The following is a 19,550-nucleotide window of genomic DNA, read 5'->3' as shown; positions in this document are numbered from 1 at the left end:
AATCCGGAAGATTCTCCGAAGGCATTAGTGTCAGAGGGTGTCAAGCCTGTTATGCTTTCATCCGTCTTTCGTCACGGGCCAAGTCTTGGAATCATATAGCCAGACACCAACCACGCTGGATTTGAAAATTCCTGTATGCATTTACATTAGTTGTACCCCTGCTGAAAACTGATTTAAGGCGTGATTTAACCAGGAGAAAGTGGCATAAATAATGCGAGTTACTGAAAGCAGATTTAATTTCAATTAAAATGGTGGAGGAAAATGTTCTGATTGTGGAATAGAATCACTAATTACATAGTTCAATTTCAAATGTTAATTTTCATTTTTGGATTGAAATGCGTCGTTTGAATCGATGGTGTGTCAATTTAAAAAAGCAATAAAGAGAGGAAATTGTTGTGCTTGACGCACCGGACTCGGCTACAGCTGATAACAAACGCATTTTTTTTAGTAGGTAGAAGCATTTGTTGCTTATTTTCAAGTCCTAAAGGGACGACAACAGTAAAGAAAACGTTTTGATGATTTTATGTTTTAAACTATACGTTAGCTAAATGTCGTCTTCATTGCAAATTACAGAGTATGAAATACTAATTACATACTAAAATTCAAATGTCACTTTTCTTTCAGTGTAGGACATACGTCGATTAAAAGAGCAATTAAAAGGGAGAAAATTGGTTGTGCATGACAAACAGATTTACAGCTGGAAACAGACGCAATGATTCTTAACAGCGCAGCAAGGCAGAAACATTTCTGGTCCTTAATTATTATGTCGAAAAGGGTTGGCAACGCTGAAGAAAAATATTAATTTTCGTTTTAAAGTATATCACAGATAAATGACCTTTAAAAGGTCATGTTCGTCGCAGAATGAGCAAATACTTTTAAAATTTCGAATAAAAAATATAAATAATTTGGTTCACTCTTTTCCTTCAAGGCAGTTTTTGGTTTGGTTGATAAACTTATCAGAATGTGGCCAATTGTGGCAAATGATACACAATAAGGCCATGTTGAGACATCAAATAGAGCTACAGCGGAAGACATAACAAACGTAGTAATAGAACTGTTTATTCAGTAATAAAAAGAACCAAATATCTACTGCGTGTATTATGATTTTCTCGTCAAAAGATGCTTCCATGTATATTTTAAGGCAATCTGCCTTACGTTGAATAGAAATATTGGGAAAGAATCTCCCCTGTGCCAACAAGTCATACATATCCGTTATTAACGAAGCGTGAGGTCAAGATGGCTGGATATTGGCCAAGTTCTTTAGCATGCAATCATGAAAAACAAGGAATCCTAAATTATCTTAAGGATCTAACTTTATTATGGCTTATAGGGAGTATACAATTATTGAGAACGAAAAATTTAGATTTTCCCAAGAGCGGGAAGATTTGAATAGAACCCGGCAAACTCGCCATTTTCAGCCGATCGCGCGGTGGCGTAATGAATAAACATGTTTACACAGTTTTCGACTTGAAATCATTAATTCTTGAATGAAACAATATATTTTGAAATCATATGCAAACATAAGCCAAAAAAAAAAAAAACCGTGTAAATCAGAAAACTGGCGAAACTTTGATAAGATTTTGTTGTTTACAACCAGCAAGACTCCGCTAAATTAAAGACGTGAGCTTCTTCGGCGAATTGGCCTTGAGAAAAACACTTTTCTGAACTGCTCGAAACACTTAACGTTAAAATACAGTCATTGAAAACCTAGACATCTAATCAATTTGGCACTCGACTTGAGACAATTAGTTTTGCAAAATCAATCCATCTAAAATACTTCACACAGAGCAACTCACCGATTCAACTCATATTCATTGTAGCTGAAACAAAATTTTCACTACACCAGGAAGATTCCATTCTCTTTCCTTTCTTTTAGATAAATGTTGAGAGTTTACTGAAAATGTTACTGAGCGTTTTGCCCCGGGATTAAGTTTTCGATGCCAAGCGGAGGGGTAACGAGTAATCCGGAGCCTGCCCGGGTAGCCAATCACAGCGTTGGATTTGACTCATCTATGGTCGCTCGCAGAGCCAGCCATTTAATAAAGGACCTTAGAACGATTCGGAAGTTTCCAAGAACAGGTGTTTCTCTGATAATTGGTTATTTCAAGTCATAGAAAACTGAAAACATTTGCATCTTTCCATTTCAATTCCACCAGCAACACATCAGGATTAAAGACTAAGGTAAACCAACAAAAGATAAATAGACGACAAAGTTGCGGGTCCCAACGTTCGTATAAAACTATTACAGATCATCACTGACGTCTTGTACAACACTTGCAATTGGTTACAAGTGCAAGTTATTCTTTCACGCAAAACACAACATAGGGATTTGTTTTCACTTGCAATCGGCGCGGACTTTTCGTTAAACTCCTAGAAATGAAGAACTTTACTAGGCAAGGAAACGTGTCAAACAACCAAGAGAGCACAGCTTCTCAAAGTATCGTCGTATTTTTTGCAGCTGTGAACATTTTCCTTTCTTTCACCGCATCTCTGGGTAATGCTTTGATTCTGTTTGTTCTTCACAAAGTATCATCTGTTCATCCTCCCACAAAACTACTGTTTCGATGTCTGGTAGTCACTGATCTTTGCGTCGGTCTTATAGTGCAACCTTTTACTTTCATCATTTTCCTGGACAAAAACTCCGCAGTGATCACTATAAACTCGAGCATTACACACTACGTTAGAGAAATACAAAGAGCTTTAGCTTTCGCTTTGTGTGGAATATCTGCCCTCACATCGACCGCGATCAGTGTGGACAGATTCCTTGCCTTAAAGATGGGCCTAAGATAAAAACAAGTGGTAAGTTTAAGGCGCGTTTGTACAGCTATAGGATGTTTTTGGCTTATTTGTATTTCGGCAGGGCTTTTGAGTTGTATCTGGAGTGTTTGCATCGTCTTCATCGTAGGTTTTATCGTTATTGTACTTTCTGTGGTCATTTCTGTCTTCTTTTACACGAAAATCTATCTCAGACTACAACAACATGAAACTCAAGTTGAACATGTTCACCAAGGAAAACCCAACAGAGAAGGCAATGCTTTAATCATAACCCAGTACAAGAAGACTGTCTACAGCATAGCATGGGTGCAGCTTGCAATGGTTGTATGCTATGTTCCGTTTATTATTTCCACTATAAATAAATCGATTAAAGGATGGAGGAGTGTGAGTGTAGATATCGTTTGGGCATCTGCGATAACTCTCTTTTACTTAAACTCGTCTCTAAATCCTGCTCTTTACTGCTGGAAGATAATGGAAGTCAGACAAGCAGTAAAAGACACAGTTAGACATCTCTGCTGTTCGTCGAGTTAGGCTACGCATTATTACTGTCGATTGATCTGTGTAACATAAAATAGCAAGTTTTATAGATAAGTTGTTGTAGTTATAGAAAATGGACGATGCCGCTTTAACAAGTCGATTAGAACTTTAATTTTGTTGCATGGCATTGTTTTTAACAGTCGCCATTTAAAATAATTTGCTGCAAACAGCATTTTTTTTTTATTTGTAAGTTTCAAGTCAAACTTCAAGGCATCTGCATGCAAAATATAACCCAATTGTAAATAAGTGATGTAGACTGTAGCACCTCCTTTATTATTTTGCATGGTTTTGTCCTAGAAAGCCACTTAAAATAATTAGAATACGGCGAGGCATAGTGTGGCATAAAATACTCATTGTAATTAGCCGGAATATATAAAATCGGAAGACGTCGAATAATATAAAAATATGAATAAATTCATGATTTAAGTCATTCGATCAGATGCTCGTTAATGGGGTTTTCGTTAAAAATGTGTCATGTGTTGTACTAGCCATCCCTCCTTACGTTGGATACAAAAAAATTGGATCAGAGTTGACGAGCTCGAGATTGGAGAGAAAAGTTCCTCGCTCCCACGGATTTTTCAGTATCTGAACACCTGTAACTGAAGTTGTCTGCCCTGTATCTAGTTTCTGTTCTAAATTGAACCTAGGAGCTAAGAAGAGATAGGGATGCTAAAATGGCGCTGGAATTAATCAAAAACAGGCGTTTCTCCGTTACCTTATTATAGGAATATAACGAAGTATTTTCACGACGCGAATAATATCTACGCGTTATAAAATTAACGCGAGTTTTCGAATAGCTATGTTGGAGGTATTTAATTAAAGCAAATTTCCGTGTGGCATTTAAATAACGTGAATTTGATGCTTTATGTGTTTTAATTTCAATGCAACCTGCGCTTTTCACAAGACAAAACAACAACGTGAAACAACAGAACTCGAGGATTAATACCGGTAAACCATAAAATTCTCTACTATGAAATTCATTACCGGTTTAAGGGGTTATCTCGTCTATCGCACAAGCTGGAAACCATTTTTAAAGCAACAGCTGCAGTTTAAGGTTACCTTATACCTTCAGAGGTGTCTTCAGATACCTACACCCTTATATCAAATTAAAGCTAAACCAAGAATTTTAAAATAAAATGAATTGCCGAATTTTTAGCGCTGTTTTCTGGAATCGATAAATTTTTCAGTTGTAGGGGTCACTTCAAAGAGCTAAAACTCAAAGGGAATTTGTTTCGTTTGCCTTCAAATTTGGACAGTAGGCAGTTTAACTTATAAACAACGAAATATGTTTTCTTCGAGAGCGATTTTTGTACAATCACTCCACATTTGTTTTATCCTAGTTCGGAAATTTTCTATAGCTTTTCATTGCGATTGAATATGACAAAACGGACACACGTTTTTTTAGCGCTTTGGGTCTGGAAACTGAGCAGCGAATTAAATTAGTGAAGAACAAAATTCGCTTTGACTTGTAGCTTAAAAAAGGTGATTCGGACGCTCGAAATTAGAGGTCGTGAAAAATTCGACAATTCATTTTTTTTCAAACTTGTTGGTATAGTTTGATAGCCAGCTCTATAAGCTTTAATTTGATATAGAGGTTTAGGTATCTACAGTTTAAACTGGACGCGCCACATCGCTTGGACGCGAGACACCTCTCAAGGTATAGGGTATAAACAACAGAAAGACAACAAACACGTCCGGTTTGCATTCGCTGAACAAACAACATTGTTAGGAACCCTATTCTATTTTACTGCTGAACATATTCCAATAAAAATGAAATGATATATATGGTATTCACTGCAGAGAAGTAAGAGATGAGGTCTAATCAATTAGATACATGCAAGCCATCTCTGCTTATTCAAGGCGGTCTGGAAATTCCTACTGAGGTTACTGTAAAATAGGAAGACAGAGAGGCGATGGACATTTTGCGCAAGAAAGTAGAGGAAGTGAACTATCCCCTTGGAGATAATTATCGTTGCATGGATGAATCTAAATATATTTTAAATTGAATGACGATGTGTTGACTGACTCTGACGGAGAGGTAGATCACATGTACCTTTGTTCGAAATGCAACAATTACCACTTCCTTTTGTTGTAGGCTGAAAGATTCCTCTTATCATAGATATTCATTTATATATTTATTTATTAACCTCTGCTTTTCACTTTCTTTTTCGCTTTTTTAGCCTAACTATGATTAATATGACTATGTAATATATTTTAATATTTATTGTACCTCTGCCATTGATTTTTGTCCCATGTGTAACTATGATAATACTTAATTCTTATTACTTAACTGAGGGAGCCCATTCCTTATAAGCCCGGTTGCTTCCCTTTGGCTTCTTCGTCATAAGTGTTTAAATAATAAGTTTTTCTATCTTTTGTACAATTTATGGCAAAACAATAAACTGAAAACGAAATTAAAAATGAAACAATGCTGTAAAATAGTGCGATTTTAATTAAAAATCGGCATTCAGTTGCGCGAAATGCACCCTCCACAAGAGTCACAAGGATACCTGCATAATTGTAAACATTCAATTAAGTTTCAAGACTTCCATTGTCAATGATTATCAACAAAATTGTATTGGTTGTTCATTGATGCTATTGACTGTTTAGCCATGGTTTAAAATTTTATTGGATACTTTGTTCACTAAAATGAATGCCCGATCACGCCAAAGAATATTCTTTTGACGTTCTTGAATTTACAATGCGTGAAAATGAAAGTTGCTTTAACGAATTTGAATTTCGCAAGACGTTAATGAAAGTCTTGAAGCTTAATTGAATGTTTACAATTATGCAGATATCCTTGTGGAGGGTGCATTTCACGCAATAGCCCTTTTCACAGTTAACTCTGCTCATTTGAATTACAATGAGATCTAGCATGTATGTGAGACAATTTCGGGCTATTTTGTAGTTTTAAGGCTGGTTTCCATATGATCGCAGACCTTATTGCGATCTGCGATCATATGGAAACCAGCCTTTAGCCCGAAATTGCCTCGCATCCACGTTGGATAACATTGTAATGCAAATGAAAAAGATCAACCGTGAAAAGGGCTATTGAATGCCGATTGGCGCAAATGATCGTATTTTCGCATTATTGTCTGACTTTTAGTGCAAATGATTGCGTATTTTCCCTAAATAAACAGCAAAAGGTTTAAAAACCTTTAAAATACATAACAATATATGGAATTTTTTCCCAAAGTTAATTGCCTAACATCTGAGTGGATACCCAAAATTTAGCTTCCTCTGAACTTCAACAGCCCTTGCTAAGATATCCTTTTCCTACACATAATCCATTCAAAAATGCCTTCGTACCCGATTCTTTTTCTAATCCGAGATCAATATCGACTCCAGAGCTCTTTCCTTTTGCGCATGACTGGCCGCGGGAAGGCTCTGAGAAACTCTGGGGACGATTCTTGCAGTGATTGGTTTTCGATTAAAACAATGAAAACGCGTCTTATTGGTTAATTCATTTTTAATTCATTTCACTTCTAAACAAAGTCATTTAAGGTAAAATTAGGGACGTTAAAATCGTACATTCACCGAAAAGTATATCCTGTGATCAGAAACAGTGCTAAAGTTATGATTTATTTCTGTCAGTACTTGAGAAACAATAAATTTATTAACTCTCTAAAAGAACTTATTGCCTTATACTTCACACTTTAAACAGTAACCAATGTTTCTTCCTTTTTTTTTTTTTAGACAATAAAATAATATGTGAATTATGAATTTTTTATAAGTAACAGGACATTGTATACAGCAAAGAATATAGTGTTTTTTATTTTTTTCTCGAACCAATCAATGATGATAACTTCTAGTAAATTTTAAACCAATGAATGTGCCCAATTCTCAAATTATATCACAGAAAAATTTTTATCTATTTCATAATTTTTTTTTAAGAGAAAACTATTAGTTTACATTTAAAATTAAAAATTAACACCTCCAGTGACAATGCCTAAAGAAGGTCCATAAAACATCCATATCCCCTCATGGATGGATATTTTCTAGAAACAAAAAAGTTAACAAACGTTTGAATGACGTGATGATTTTTTAATATGAAAGTACTTAAAATATAAGTCCATGAAAATATTTTATTGTCAGTATGTAAAAAAAAAAATATGATTCTCTATCAGGAAAAAAAAAATCACTTTTCAAACAGCCAATTCTCCTAAGATTGACGCTAGTACCAAGAAAGTCAGCTCTATAAGCTAAGCTACATGTATACCGGCTTTGCAGGTCCTGACATGAATGCAATTGAAACTTATAAACTCTTCCCTGGAACATTTTCATTTTGCAGTTTGAAAATAATGTATGTTTCAAGACACATCATCATTTTACTATGCCACTTAGAGAAAAAAATGAGCACTTTCAATTGACTTTCACACGTTATTATGTTACAACCAATCGAACATGAGATCAAGCAACAACAACAACAACAACAAAAAAGGCAAACAATAGAAAGGATTAACATTAGGTCTGTAGTTTACTTATCTCTAATTGGATTGGTTCTATTTCCAGACTTCTTAAACTATTTAAAGCGCACAAGTAAAAGGATAAGTAAAATTACTTACTGTGTGAATGCAATTATGATCACATTGATTTCACTTCGGCCGCGATCAGCATCTTCAGGGGCTGGGCAGCTTTTACACTGTATCGAGACTGGAGAGAGATGTTCCTCGCTCCCGCACATTTCCCAGTATCTCAACATCTGTAAGTTGTCTGCCCTGTGTCAAGTTTCTTTTGTAAACTGAACCGAGGAGCTAAGAAGTCATACGGATGCTACAATGACTCTGGAATTACTTAAGAAAAGGCACTTCTCCTTTCATTGGTTATTTAAAGTCATAACAAACAGAAAATATTTTCATCTTTCGATTTTATTTTTATCGTGCCCAATCACCATCTCCAGATCAAGATTACTAAAAACCTTTAAAATACATAACATTGTAGGGAGTTTAATTGTCTAATATATGAGTGGTTACCCCCAAATTGTCTCTCTGAAATCCACTAGCTTTTCCTATTGGGAAGATATCCTTTTCCCGGACAGTCATAATCCACCCAAAAAACCTATTTTCTCGAGTTTTTGTTCTGTACCAAGATGCGCAGAACGTATGCTCAGTAACAAAAGGAGCAACCGTCACATACAGCGGTCCACAAAAGTGCTGTTAAAAACTTGGACTGTCTGTTTAGCGCGGGCAAAACAGCACAGTCTAGTTTAAAATAGGACTGTTGTATTATTAGACTTGTCATGGTGTTTTATTGCCTGCTTATTCAATCGATACACTACTCGACAATTTTGATATCCTATACATCGTAAAAACAGCATAAATTTATTGAAGTATGAAATAATGGGAATAAAATGCATCATATATACATACTTTATTACCACTTCCTTAAAGAGGATTTTCAGAGGCAATAATATACAGTTAAGGTAAAAATTATATATCAAACTTAAAAAAAAAAGGTTTAATTGGCTTAAATAGAGCAATGACGTAAATAGCGGAAGTGCTAAATTTATTAAAGAGGCGAGACCTAAGGCAGCGTTTAAACAGTACACGTTAACCTATTTGCAAAGTTTAAGATCGTTAGATAAGGAATTCCATAAAGTAACTGCTATATAGTAAAAAGTCCTTTGGCCGCTTGCTGTTCCAAAGCGAGCTATGTTAGAGTTTGGGTGATATTATAGTTATATTATAGTTAGATGTTATACTTATAGCAAGGCATGTTATAGTTGGAGATATATAATCTGTAAATTTAAGTAATTATGGTAATAACGAAAATATAAGCCAGCGAATTTTCATGCTCCTTACATCAGGAAGCCACAATAGTGATATTAACCGCTGCTCGGTGCCCTATAACATCTGATTCACACTGGAAACAAAACGATGTTTAAGACCACAAAAAAGCCACTGACCGACTTAATTCCACTAAGAGTTCAAATGGAAATGAAGGCTTAAGAGCGGATGTCTGTAAATATCAACAAGAGGTGTGCAATAGCGAAAAATTCAAAATTCTCAAAAAAATTCACAACATAGCCCATGGTAAACTATTGCAAGAAATACAGGTTTTACTTCGATCCGATAATTATTTTTGATGTGAGGCTATGATCTTGAATTCACCGCTCCTGAACCGGGTTTTCGGTGTCTGACACCACATGCTGCGAAGACCTTGTTTTAAAAATCAAACCAGTTTTGTTCCAAACGAAAAACATCCAGTCTGATAAAGTACATAATTATGGACATCATGAATGGTATGTTACTCATCTGAAGTGAAAATTAAATATTTAGGAGATTTTTCAATATTTACAATTTTTTGAGCGATTTCTCGTGATGCCAAATTGACAAATTTGCGAGGCTAAAATCATCAACTGGTACATGGCGTTGAGGATAAAGATTTACACCACGTGAAAGAGCATCATTTCTTCTTATAAAATCCGCTTTCAAAACTATGGGCAACACAGAACGAAATTTTTGAGGCCGCGAATTACAAGTAGTACTTTAGTGAAATTTGAGCTTTTCTGTCACGGCATTCCGATGCTAAAACTCAGATAAACACAACATGAAAACGTTTCAAACAACAATTGTTTGTTGGTACTTGCTATAGGTTTTGGCCCACGTTCATAATCTTACTTTCCATGGTTTTTAATCATTTCGGGCAGGCACAAAAGATTGTAGCAGTTTTATTAGACCCCGAGTTCAAAAGCGTATAAAGGTCACAAAGGTCAGTTTACGTAGTCAACGTTTTGAATTCGGACCAGAATGTTTTGCATTGAATCTTACTTTAGAACAAATGAAACAATAGTTACAAGTGCTACGTAATTCATACCTTTTTAGCGAGCTTTCTGTTCATTGTAGAAACCATCACATCAATCAGGAACGATATATGCATTTTGCCGCGAGCTTAAAATACGTTTAACGGCAGAGATTGCGTTACAGTTTGCGCAGACCACTTGCCCCCAGGGGATCGAATTGACGGGTTGCTCGTCATAAATTTTGACAAGTACCACTAAAAGGTACCAGAATTTGTTTTGTAGCCGTGGTCTGTATAATTTTCCCACTTAGTGGTACCAATTCTAAAATGAATACGCTAAGTGACAGTTGACTGATATTTATAATAACTTTCTCTTATATGTTTTCTCTCAATACCCTAAAACTGACTAAAAGGTACCGCCATACCTTTGACAGGTACCAAACCACGAATTTTAACCCCCGAAAGCTACGATCACCCCGTCAATTTTTATATAAAGGTTCACCCGCGGGTACCCTGCGAGCAGAGGCCCTTCGACTTGTCTAGGAAGATCAAAGGGCCTCTGCTCGAATGGTACCCCCCGGGCGCATGCCAAGGGTAATTTTTCACTGCCCCATCGATGCAAACTGTAACTGCGATTTACTTGTGAGCTGTATTTTTTGTCACTAAACTTTCCAAACGTGCAGTTAGCCCACGTTGGTATTCAGATCGCTTGCGTTTGTTTATTTTGCTCTGCAATTCAACTTCAATGCTCGATTATGGTTTCACGGCGTTCAAACAAATTGAGCCGAAATGGTATCGTGTGATTATGCTTCGATTGTTGGAGGACAATGCGGACAAAGTGTTGGAAATCCAGCGAATACCCAATGTATTCCAATCAGAGATTGTGGCACAGGCATTCGGAACTATCTAAGGGCCACGGGGTCTGCCGACTGAACACTGAAAACTGAGGCGGAGCTTCTCGTAGGCAGAGCAGGTATCGAATTACTGACCTTAAATAAGAATTACCTTTAATAACGCTTGCAATTTGATTCTAAATGGCTAAATAATTAAGATGTATTTCTATTTCTTTAAACGATGTAGATTTTTTATGCAATGAGTCAAGCTGCGCCTTTGTTCCGCATTTATGTCTGCAGAGGTTTTTAGAATAGCCATAAAACAGCAGTGAGCAGTGAAAGAAAAAAAAAAAAAACACTGTCGAATGAAAAACCGCCGCTTTGGCTTAAACTCATTTTAAATATGTTATTACGTATCTCTCGTTAAACAACCTTTGCCGTGTTTCGGGTTTAGAGCAGCTTACACTTGCTGATTGACATTGTCCGACTTAATAAATTCAATTTCCAATCATTTTTTAATAGTTTCAATGTTGAAGTTGTGGTTTTTGTAGTAACTCATGACAGGAGCCGACAACGATTGTTCTTTAGGAGGGGCATTTGACAGACAAATCCGACGGTAAGGTAGGGTATTTGAACACCATTTTGGCCCGAGGGGGCGGGAATTTGAAAAATTGCCCGGGGGGGGGGGGGGGGGCGGTTGAAGTTTCGAGTTGATCGGTGCATTAGTGGGGAGGCGGCAGGGTAAGAGCGAGGAGGGAAACGGGGTTGCGTCACCACTGTCGTTTCTATTTTCCCCAATTTTTTTCCTGCAGTGCGACTCACATCTGCTACAGTCGACCACAGTACATTGTCAGCAGGAATAAGGGAGGAGCGTAGGGGGAGCAATTTTTGTCAGAAAGAGGATCAGAGTTTCACAGCCTGGACGGCACAGCTACGCTCTTTTAGCTGTAAAGCCAGTTCTACAAAGTGACATAACTAACTGGCTAAACTTCAGGGCAAAATTTCCCTTGATATCTTCGAAATCGATGACAGCGATCTAATCAGGTCTATTTGCTCAAGACAACGAGATGTTTATGGCATCAGACGGTGCTGCCAAAAACGATTGTGCGCCGGTCCCACCAAGTTCAGCAGCTAATCATTTCAAGCAAACGAAGGGAGATCGGAGCATCACATTTGTGCAATCTAGACTTATCCACAAGATGACCACGATATTAGTGCCTGTCGATTTTCGCAAGTACTCTAAAAATTCAGAGCATAGCACCATATATTCAGGCAACATGATCTTGTTGGATCGTGTTCTTAGTTTGACCCATTAAGGCCAAAGAAACCATATTTTGTCTGCTCAAATCCATTACTGATGGATGACTATTTTTTATCGTATGAAAACTATCATACAACAGACAATTTTTGTGAACAATAAATTGAAAATTGGGTCTTATCCAGATGAACTAGATAGTCACATTGCTTTTAACTCTCTTTGAGTAGCATTCATGGTAGCCTCGCGAAACGCCCCTCGGGGACGGGAGCGATGAGAGGCGGCTGTATTCGCAGGCTATGTTAGACTGAAATTTGAAAAACTTTATCAAAAATCAAAACAACTGCGCGAGTGTAGACGCAAACAGATAAAATTGTGATAACCCAAAACCGTAATCTCAGTTTGAACTGATTATATAATTAATTGTCTTTGGGGTCTAGCTGGACGAAACATCGCTTTCTATCCCGTGGACAAGGGCGTACGTAAGTGCAAGGTCAGCGGTCTACCGGTGAAATGTATGTAACACAATCTTTGTGACCAAATATAAAACGGCCTAAAGTGTTACGATGTTTCCTATAGATGTCCCATATTTCTTAAACATCCAGTGTGGCCACTCAAAGGTATGAATTATATAGCACTCTTAGCTATTTGCTCCATTTTTTCCAAAGTAAGATTGAATGAAAGAAGTCCTGGTTTCATTTTATTCCATATTTACTAGTGTTGCGACCGGTTGACAACGTAAACTGACCCGTGTACGGCTTTTGAACTCCGCTAAAATCTTTTGACACTGTCCCTAAAAGATATAAAACCAAGGGAAATAGTCTTATAAGCATAGGTCATGCACAGGCAGTGCCCTGTAGCAAGAATTAATAAACTATTGTTGTTTGAAACGTTTTCATGTTGTGTTTATCTGAGTTTTAGCAACGGAATGCCGTGACAGAAAAGCTCAAATTTCACTAAAGTACTACTTGTAATTCGCGGCCTCAAAAATTTCGTTCTGTGTTGCCCATAGCTTTGAAAGTGGATTTTATAAGAAGAAATGATGCTGTTTCACGTGGTGTAAATCTTTATCCTCAACGCCATGTACCAGTTGATGATTTTAGCCTCGCAAATTTGTCAATTTGGCATCACGAGAAATCGCTCAAAAAATTGTAAATATTGAAAAATCTCCTAAATATTTAATTTTCACTTCAGATGAGTAACATACCATTCATGATGTCCATAATTATGTACTTTATCAGACTGGATGTTTTTCGTTTGGAACAAAACTGGTTTGATTTTTAAAACAAGGTCTTCGCAACATGTGGTGTCAGACACCAAAAACCCGGTTCAGGAGCGGTGAATTCAACATCATAGCCTCACATCAAAAATAATTATCGGATCGAAGTAAAACATGTATTTCTTGCAATAGTTTACCGTGGGCTATGTTGTGAATTTTTTTGAGAATTTTGAATTTTTCGCTATTGCACATCTCTGGTTGATATTTACAGACATCCGCTCTTAATTGGCTTTAAAACTATACATTTTCTAGCCCAAATAAAAATTACAGTGTTTTTGTCCAAAATATCCTCCAATTCGTGGATGTCTGCGCGGGCTGTCGTGTGATTTCTACTTAATTCTCTTTTTACCTGGTTTTCAAGTAGAAACTGGAAACATCACAAACATAGTTTAACGAATATTTTTTTAGCAGATCTACTTACACATGCCTTGCATCATCTTTGTTTGACGACAAACGCTATTTATAAACTTTCTAAATAACATTCCTCATCAACACCTCGCAACGTTTCGCTCAAAGACTCCTCCGTTTCCTCAACATTTAAATTGCCGAAGTGTAACATAGCAACCAGACAACTTTTAACAAGCAATTAAATGATAATAATAAAAAAGTTATTTCGACGTCAGTTCCTTCTCCCCTCTATGGGGAATCGAGAAATTAATTAATCCCTTCCATCGACCTCTGTCCCGCACAACAATGGATACTAAATGGATCTTAAACGTCTCCAGCTCTTTCTCCACTGTGCACCGTCTAACTCGCTATCAACGCCCACACCTTTTCTTCTTTTCTGGGACGAGTTGTCTCTTGATAAAACTTAACGTCAGGCGTAAATGCTATCGTCAGACGTTAAAATACTGAATGTGACTGGGATGAAGATCTGGCGGTAGCGGTTACGCGCGACGTTAAATTTTATGCAACTCACCCCTACAGCGCACGTGAGGGTGGTGAGTGGGGTCTCGTCTTTCTTCATTCGTAACAAATGGCTAATCCATCACCACCTTCTGTTTTTCTCCAGAATGCTGAGGAGCTCCGTCTATTTTGCTTCCCATAATTCGCACCTCTTCGTTACTCGCCTTCATCGGCGAATATATCCTGAAGATTCTCGGAAGGTATTTTTGTCAGAAAGTGTCTAGCTTGTCATGCTTTCATACGGATTTTGTCATGGGCCATGTCTCGGAACCATTTACCAAGACTGCAACCATGGTGGATTTGAAAATTCCTGTATGTATGTACCTCAGTTTGGACCCTTACTGAAAAGCGATTTCTAGTAAGGAATGATTTAACCTGGAGAAAGTGGCATTTGTGAGTGGAAAGTAAAAGAACGTAGGAATGGGATGCAAAATGCTCTTACGTGTCTGCACCTTTCTCCCTAAATAAAGTTACCCACCACATGAAATTAACATGGTAGAAAAATTTCTGATTGTGGAATAGAATCACTAACTACAGAGTTCAATTTGAAATGTCACTTTTTCTTTTTGGGGGGAAATGCGTCGTTTGAATCGATGGCGTGGGGCATTTGCCAATTTAAAAAAGCGAGAAAGACTGATGAAAATTGGCTGTGCAAGACGCACCGGGGCCGGCTACAGCTGGAAACAGATGCATGATTCTTAGCAGGTAGCAACATTTGTTCCTTATTTTCAGGTCATAAAGAGACGGAAACGCTAACGAAAAAGTTTTGATGTTTTTTATGTTTAAACCGACTGCAGATAAATGTCGTCTTCATTACAAATTTCAGAGTATGAAATACTAATTACTTAGTTAAATTCAAAATGTCACTTTTTCTTTTTGGTAAGGACATATGTCGATTTAAAAGAGCAACAGAAAGAAGAATATTGATTGCGCGTGACGCACAGGCTTACAGCTGGAAACAGACGCAATGATTCTTTACAGGCAGTAACATTTTGGTTCCTTATTTTCAAGTCGAAAAGTGTCAGCAACCCTGAAGAAAAATGTTAAGTTACGTTTTAAAGTATAATACAGATAAAAGACATTGAAAATGTCGTATTTGTTGCAAAATTTGCATCAAATTATTAACACTTCGTATAAAAATTATAAATAATTTGGCTCGGTCTTTTGAGGCCTTCAAGGCAGTTTTTGGTTTGGTTGATAAACGTATCAGAATGTGGCCGATTGTGGCAAATAATACGCAATAAGGCCCGCGTTGTGACATCAAATCGAGTTACAATGGAAGACATAATTAAACATGATTATAGAACTGCTTTTTAATATAAAAGAACCAAATATCTACTGCGTGTATAATGATTTTCTCGTTAAAAGATGCTTCTATGTAGATTTTAAGGCAACCTGCCTTACGTTAAATACAAATACTGGGTCAGAGTCTGCCCTGTGCCAAAAGTCATACGGATATAAGAATGATTCGGGAATTACTTGAACAGTTTCCAAGAACAGGTGTTTATCTGATAATTGTTTATTTTAAGACCTGCAAAACAGAAAACATTTGCATATTCCCATTTTAATTTCACCAGCTACACAACAGGATTACAGACTAAAGTATAGCAACAAAAGATAAATAGACGACTAAGGTGTGGGTCCAAACCTTAGCAGCCGAGCCCATACTATTACGGATCATCACTGACTAATCTTGCAAAATACAACACTTGGCTACAAGTATAAGATATTCGTAAACGCAGAACACAATATAAGGATTTATTTTCACTTGCAATCGGCGACGACTCTTTGTTAAGCTCCTAGAAATGGAGAACTTTACTTGGACAGGAAACGGATCAGACCACCAGGGGAGCACAGTTTTTCAGAGCATCGCTGTATTTTTTGCAGCTTTGAACATTTTTCTTTCCTTCACTGCATCTCTGGGTAATGCTCTGATCCTGTTAGTTCTTCATAAAGTGTCTGCTGTTCATCCTCGAACAAAACTACTGTTTAGATGTCTGGCAGTCACTGATCTTTGCGTCGGTCTTATTGTGCAACCCACTTATGTGGTCATCAGTTTCATGGACGTATACGCCACTGTGATTACTATAAACTCGAGCATTACATACTACTTTGGAGAAATACAGCATGGTTTAAGTTTCGCTTTGTGTGGAGTATCTGTCTTCACATCGACCGCCATAAGTGTGGACAGATTCCTTGCCTTAAAAATGAGCGTAAGATACAGACAAGTGGTAAGTTTAAGGCGCGTTCGTACAGCTATAACATGTTTTTGGCTTATTGGTATTTCGGTTGGCCTTTTGAGTTGTTTTTGGAGCGTTCGCATTGCCTTCATGGCATTTAGTATCATTATTGCATTCTCTTTGGTCATTTCTGTCATCTTTTACACGAAGATCTATCTCAGACTACAACAACATCAAACTCAAGTTGAACATGTTCACCAAGGACAACCCAACCGAGAAGGCAATCCTTTAATCATAACGCAATACAAGAAGACTGTCCATAGCATAGCATGGGTGCAGATTGCAATGGTTGTATGTTATGTTCCGTTTATTATTTTTAATATATGATCACAATGATTAAAGGATGGTGGGGTGTGAGTGCAGAAATCGTTTGGACATCTACAGTGACTCGCCTTTTCTTAAACTCGTCTTTAAACCCAATTCTGTACTGCTGGAAGATAACAGAAGTCAGACAAGCAGTAAAAGACACAGTTAAACATCTCTGCTGTTCGTCGAGTTAAGGTACGCATTACTGGCTAATGTCCAGAACGTAAAATAGCAAATTTAACCGATAATTCATTGGATATCACTATAGAAAATGGACAATGCAGCTCTAACAAGTCGATTAGAACTTTTGTTGTATGGCATTGTTTTTTCCAGTAGCCGTTGAGAATGTTCATCTTCAAATAGAAGAAAGATCCTGTTTCATATATTTACATTCATTTATTATTTTTTTATTTGTAAGTTTAAAGTCAAACTTCAGCACATCTGCTTGCAAAATATAAGCCAATTGCAAATAAGTGATGTAGACTGTAACACTTTCTGTATTATTTTGCACTGTTTTCTCCATGGAAGCCCCTTAAAATAATTAGAATGCGGTAAGGCATATTGTGACATAAAATACACATTGTAATTAGCCTGAATATATTAAAGAGGAAACATAATTAGAAGTGATTAAAAACACGTTGACTGACATAAAAATACGAATAAAATCATGTTTTAAATCATGCGATAAAATATGCGTGTTTAAAGGGGATTTCGTTAAAGTTGCTTCATGTGTTTTCTTATCCAGCCCTCCTTCGGTTAGATACAAAAGTAAAAAAAAAAATGGATCAGAGTCGACGAGACTGGAGAGAGAAGCTCCTCGCTCCCCCACATTTCCCCGTATCTGAACACCTGTAACAAGTTGTCTGCCTTGTGTCTAGTTTCTCTTGTAAACTGAACCGCGTGAATTGCCTCTGTCGATGACACGTGCATTCTCAATTATAATGAAAGCTGACAAAGGTAACTGTTTTGTGGTTAATGGACAGAATTGACTACAACGAAAAAATGGAAAATTTACTCAGCGACCATCAGACTTACCAGTTGGTTCAGAAACCTCCGTTCGCTAAGATCGAGAGGGAACTAAACCACAATTTGTTGGATCTTAAGAAGAAAGGCAAAATCGATGATCCTACATACTACAAACTACGATCTACGGACGCCATTCCACCCGCCATACGAGGCTCAATCAAACACCATAAAGCAGGTCTCCCTCTTCGGCCCATTGTGTCTTGCATTGGTTCTGCCTGATATAACACCTCTAAATTCCTGACGGACATTTGACACCTATTCAGAACCTTAATGGCTATTCTGTTTCTAACTCGATGGACTTTACCAAACAAGTCGCAAACCAAGAGATCGCTGACGATGAAGTAATGGTCTCGTTCGGTGTCGTTTCACTCTTTACTGCAATTCCGGTTGACAAGGCTTGTGACTACATCAGAAAAAAGCTAGACGAGGACACCACGCTACACTTAAGAACGAAGCTCAACACCGATGAAATCATCTCCCTCTTGGAATTCACCCTCTCCAACAACTACTTTATGTTCAACGACTCTGTCTACAAACAGATACATGGATGTGCAATGGGGAGCCCAGTTAGCCCAGTCGTAGCTAACCTCTGCATGGAGGTAATTGAAGAATCGGCTATCGCTGCCTCAACAACACCCCCAAAAGTCTGGAAACGTTACGTAGACGACAGTTTTGTCATAATAAAGAAACACTCCGTTAGCAAGTTCCGCGATACTCTTAATGCAGTTGACCCTAAAATATCTTTCACCCTCGAAACTGAGAACAATGGCCAAATTTCCTTTCTAGACACCTTGATAACCAGGAAGAATGGGACAATTACTATCGGCGTCTATCGAAAGCCCACACACACTGACAGATACCTGGACTTTAACTCTCATCACGAGTTAAAACACAAATTAAGTACTGCCTCTACCCTCCTAAATCGGGCAATCAACCTCCCGAGCACCTCCGAAGGAGTAAAGAAAGAGCTAACCCACGTTTTCGATGCGTTTAAATCAAATGGCTATCCATCAGCAACTATATCGAACATCCTAAAGAAGACTTCGACCCCTGAAATCATCCCTTCCCCTGAAGAGTTAGTGGGAATGTTCTTTAGGTTGATAGACCCACCAGATTCCCAAAATGGCTTTGCAGTTTTACCATACATCAAAGGCGTCACTGAACCACTTACAAGAATTCTTAACAAGAACGGCATCCGAGCCACCACCAGACCGGTCAAGACCCTGCAACAAGAATTTGTGTCTCCTAAATCTAGACCCCCATCAGATCGGCAAACGAACGTTGTCTATAAAATCCCCTGTGCGGACTGCACATGGAGTTACATTGGAGAAACGAGCAGATGTTTACACACTAGAAAAAAGGAACATATTCGAAACACCAAAGTTTTTAAAAGTGGTGCCAACGTTGCCAGCCATGCGTGGCTCGAAGGCCATACTATTGATTTTGAGAATGCACGTGTCATCGACAGAGGCAATTCACGCGTAAGAAAAACGCTGGAATCTTGGCACACTGCGATAACTAGCCAGGCAGACAATAATGCTAAACATCTGCCAAGACAATACTCAATTTTATTATAACTTTATTCATGTCATCAATATTTTTTCTTCACACTAGTATTTCCCTTGTATTATTGTATTTATTCAAATTTGTTC

General features: G+C 37.6%; 2 protein-coding genes across 2 annotated transcripts; both read left to right on the top strand.

Moving 5' to 3' along the window:
- Positions 1-15,936: 15,936 nt before the first annotated feature.
- LOC146449841 (adenosine receptor A3-like) lies at positions 15,937-17,458 on the top strand. Its single transcript, XM_085101053.1, has one exon. The coding sequence runs from the start codon at positions 16,132-16,134 to the stop codon at positions 16,891-16,893; it is 762 nt and encodes a 253-aa protein (XP_084957179.1). The 5' UTR covers positions 15,937-16,131; the 3' UTR covers positions 16,894-17,458.
- A 778-nt stretch (positions 17,459-18,236) lies between these two features.
- LOC146449840 (uncharacterized) lies at positions 18,237-19,550 on the top strand. The gene has a single exon (XM_085101051.1). The coding sequence runs from the start codon at positions 18,243-18,245 to the stop codon at positions 19,473-19,475; it is 1,233 nt and encodes a 410-aa protein (XP_084957177.1). The 5' UTR covers positions 18,237-18,242; the 3' UTR covers positions 19,476-19,550.

This window comes from Pavona decussata, unplaced genomic scaffold (genome assembly GCF_977016875.1).
Source record: "Pavona decussata unplaced genomic scaffold, jaPavDecu1.1 SCAFFOLD_566, whole genome shotgun sequence".
NCBI lineage: Eukaryota > Metazoa > Cnidaria > Anthozoa > Scleractinia > Agariciidae > Pavona > Pavona decussata.
This window is presented reverse-complemented; position numbering and strand designations above follow the sequence as displayed.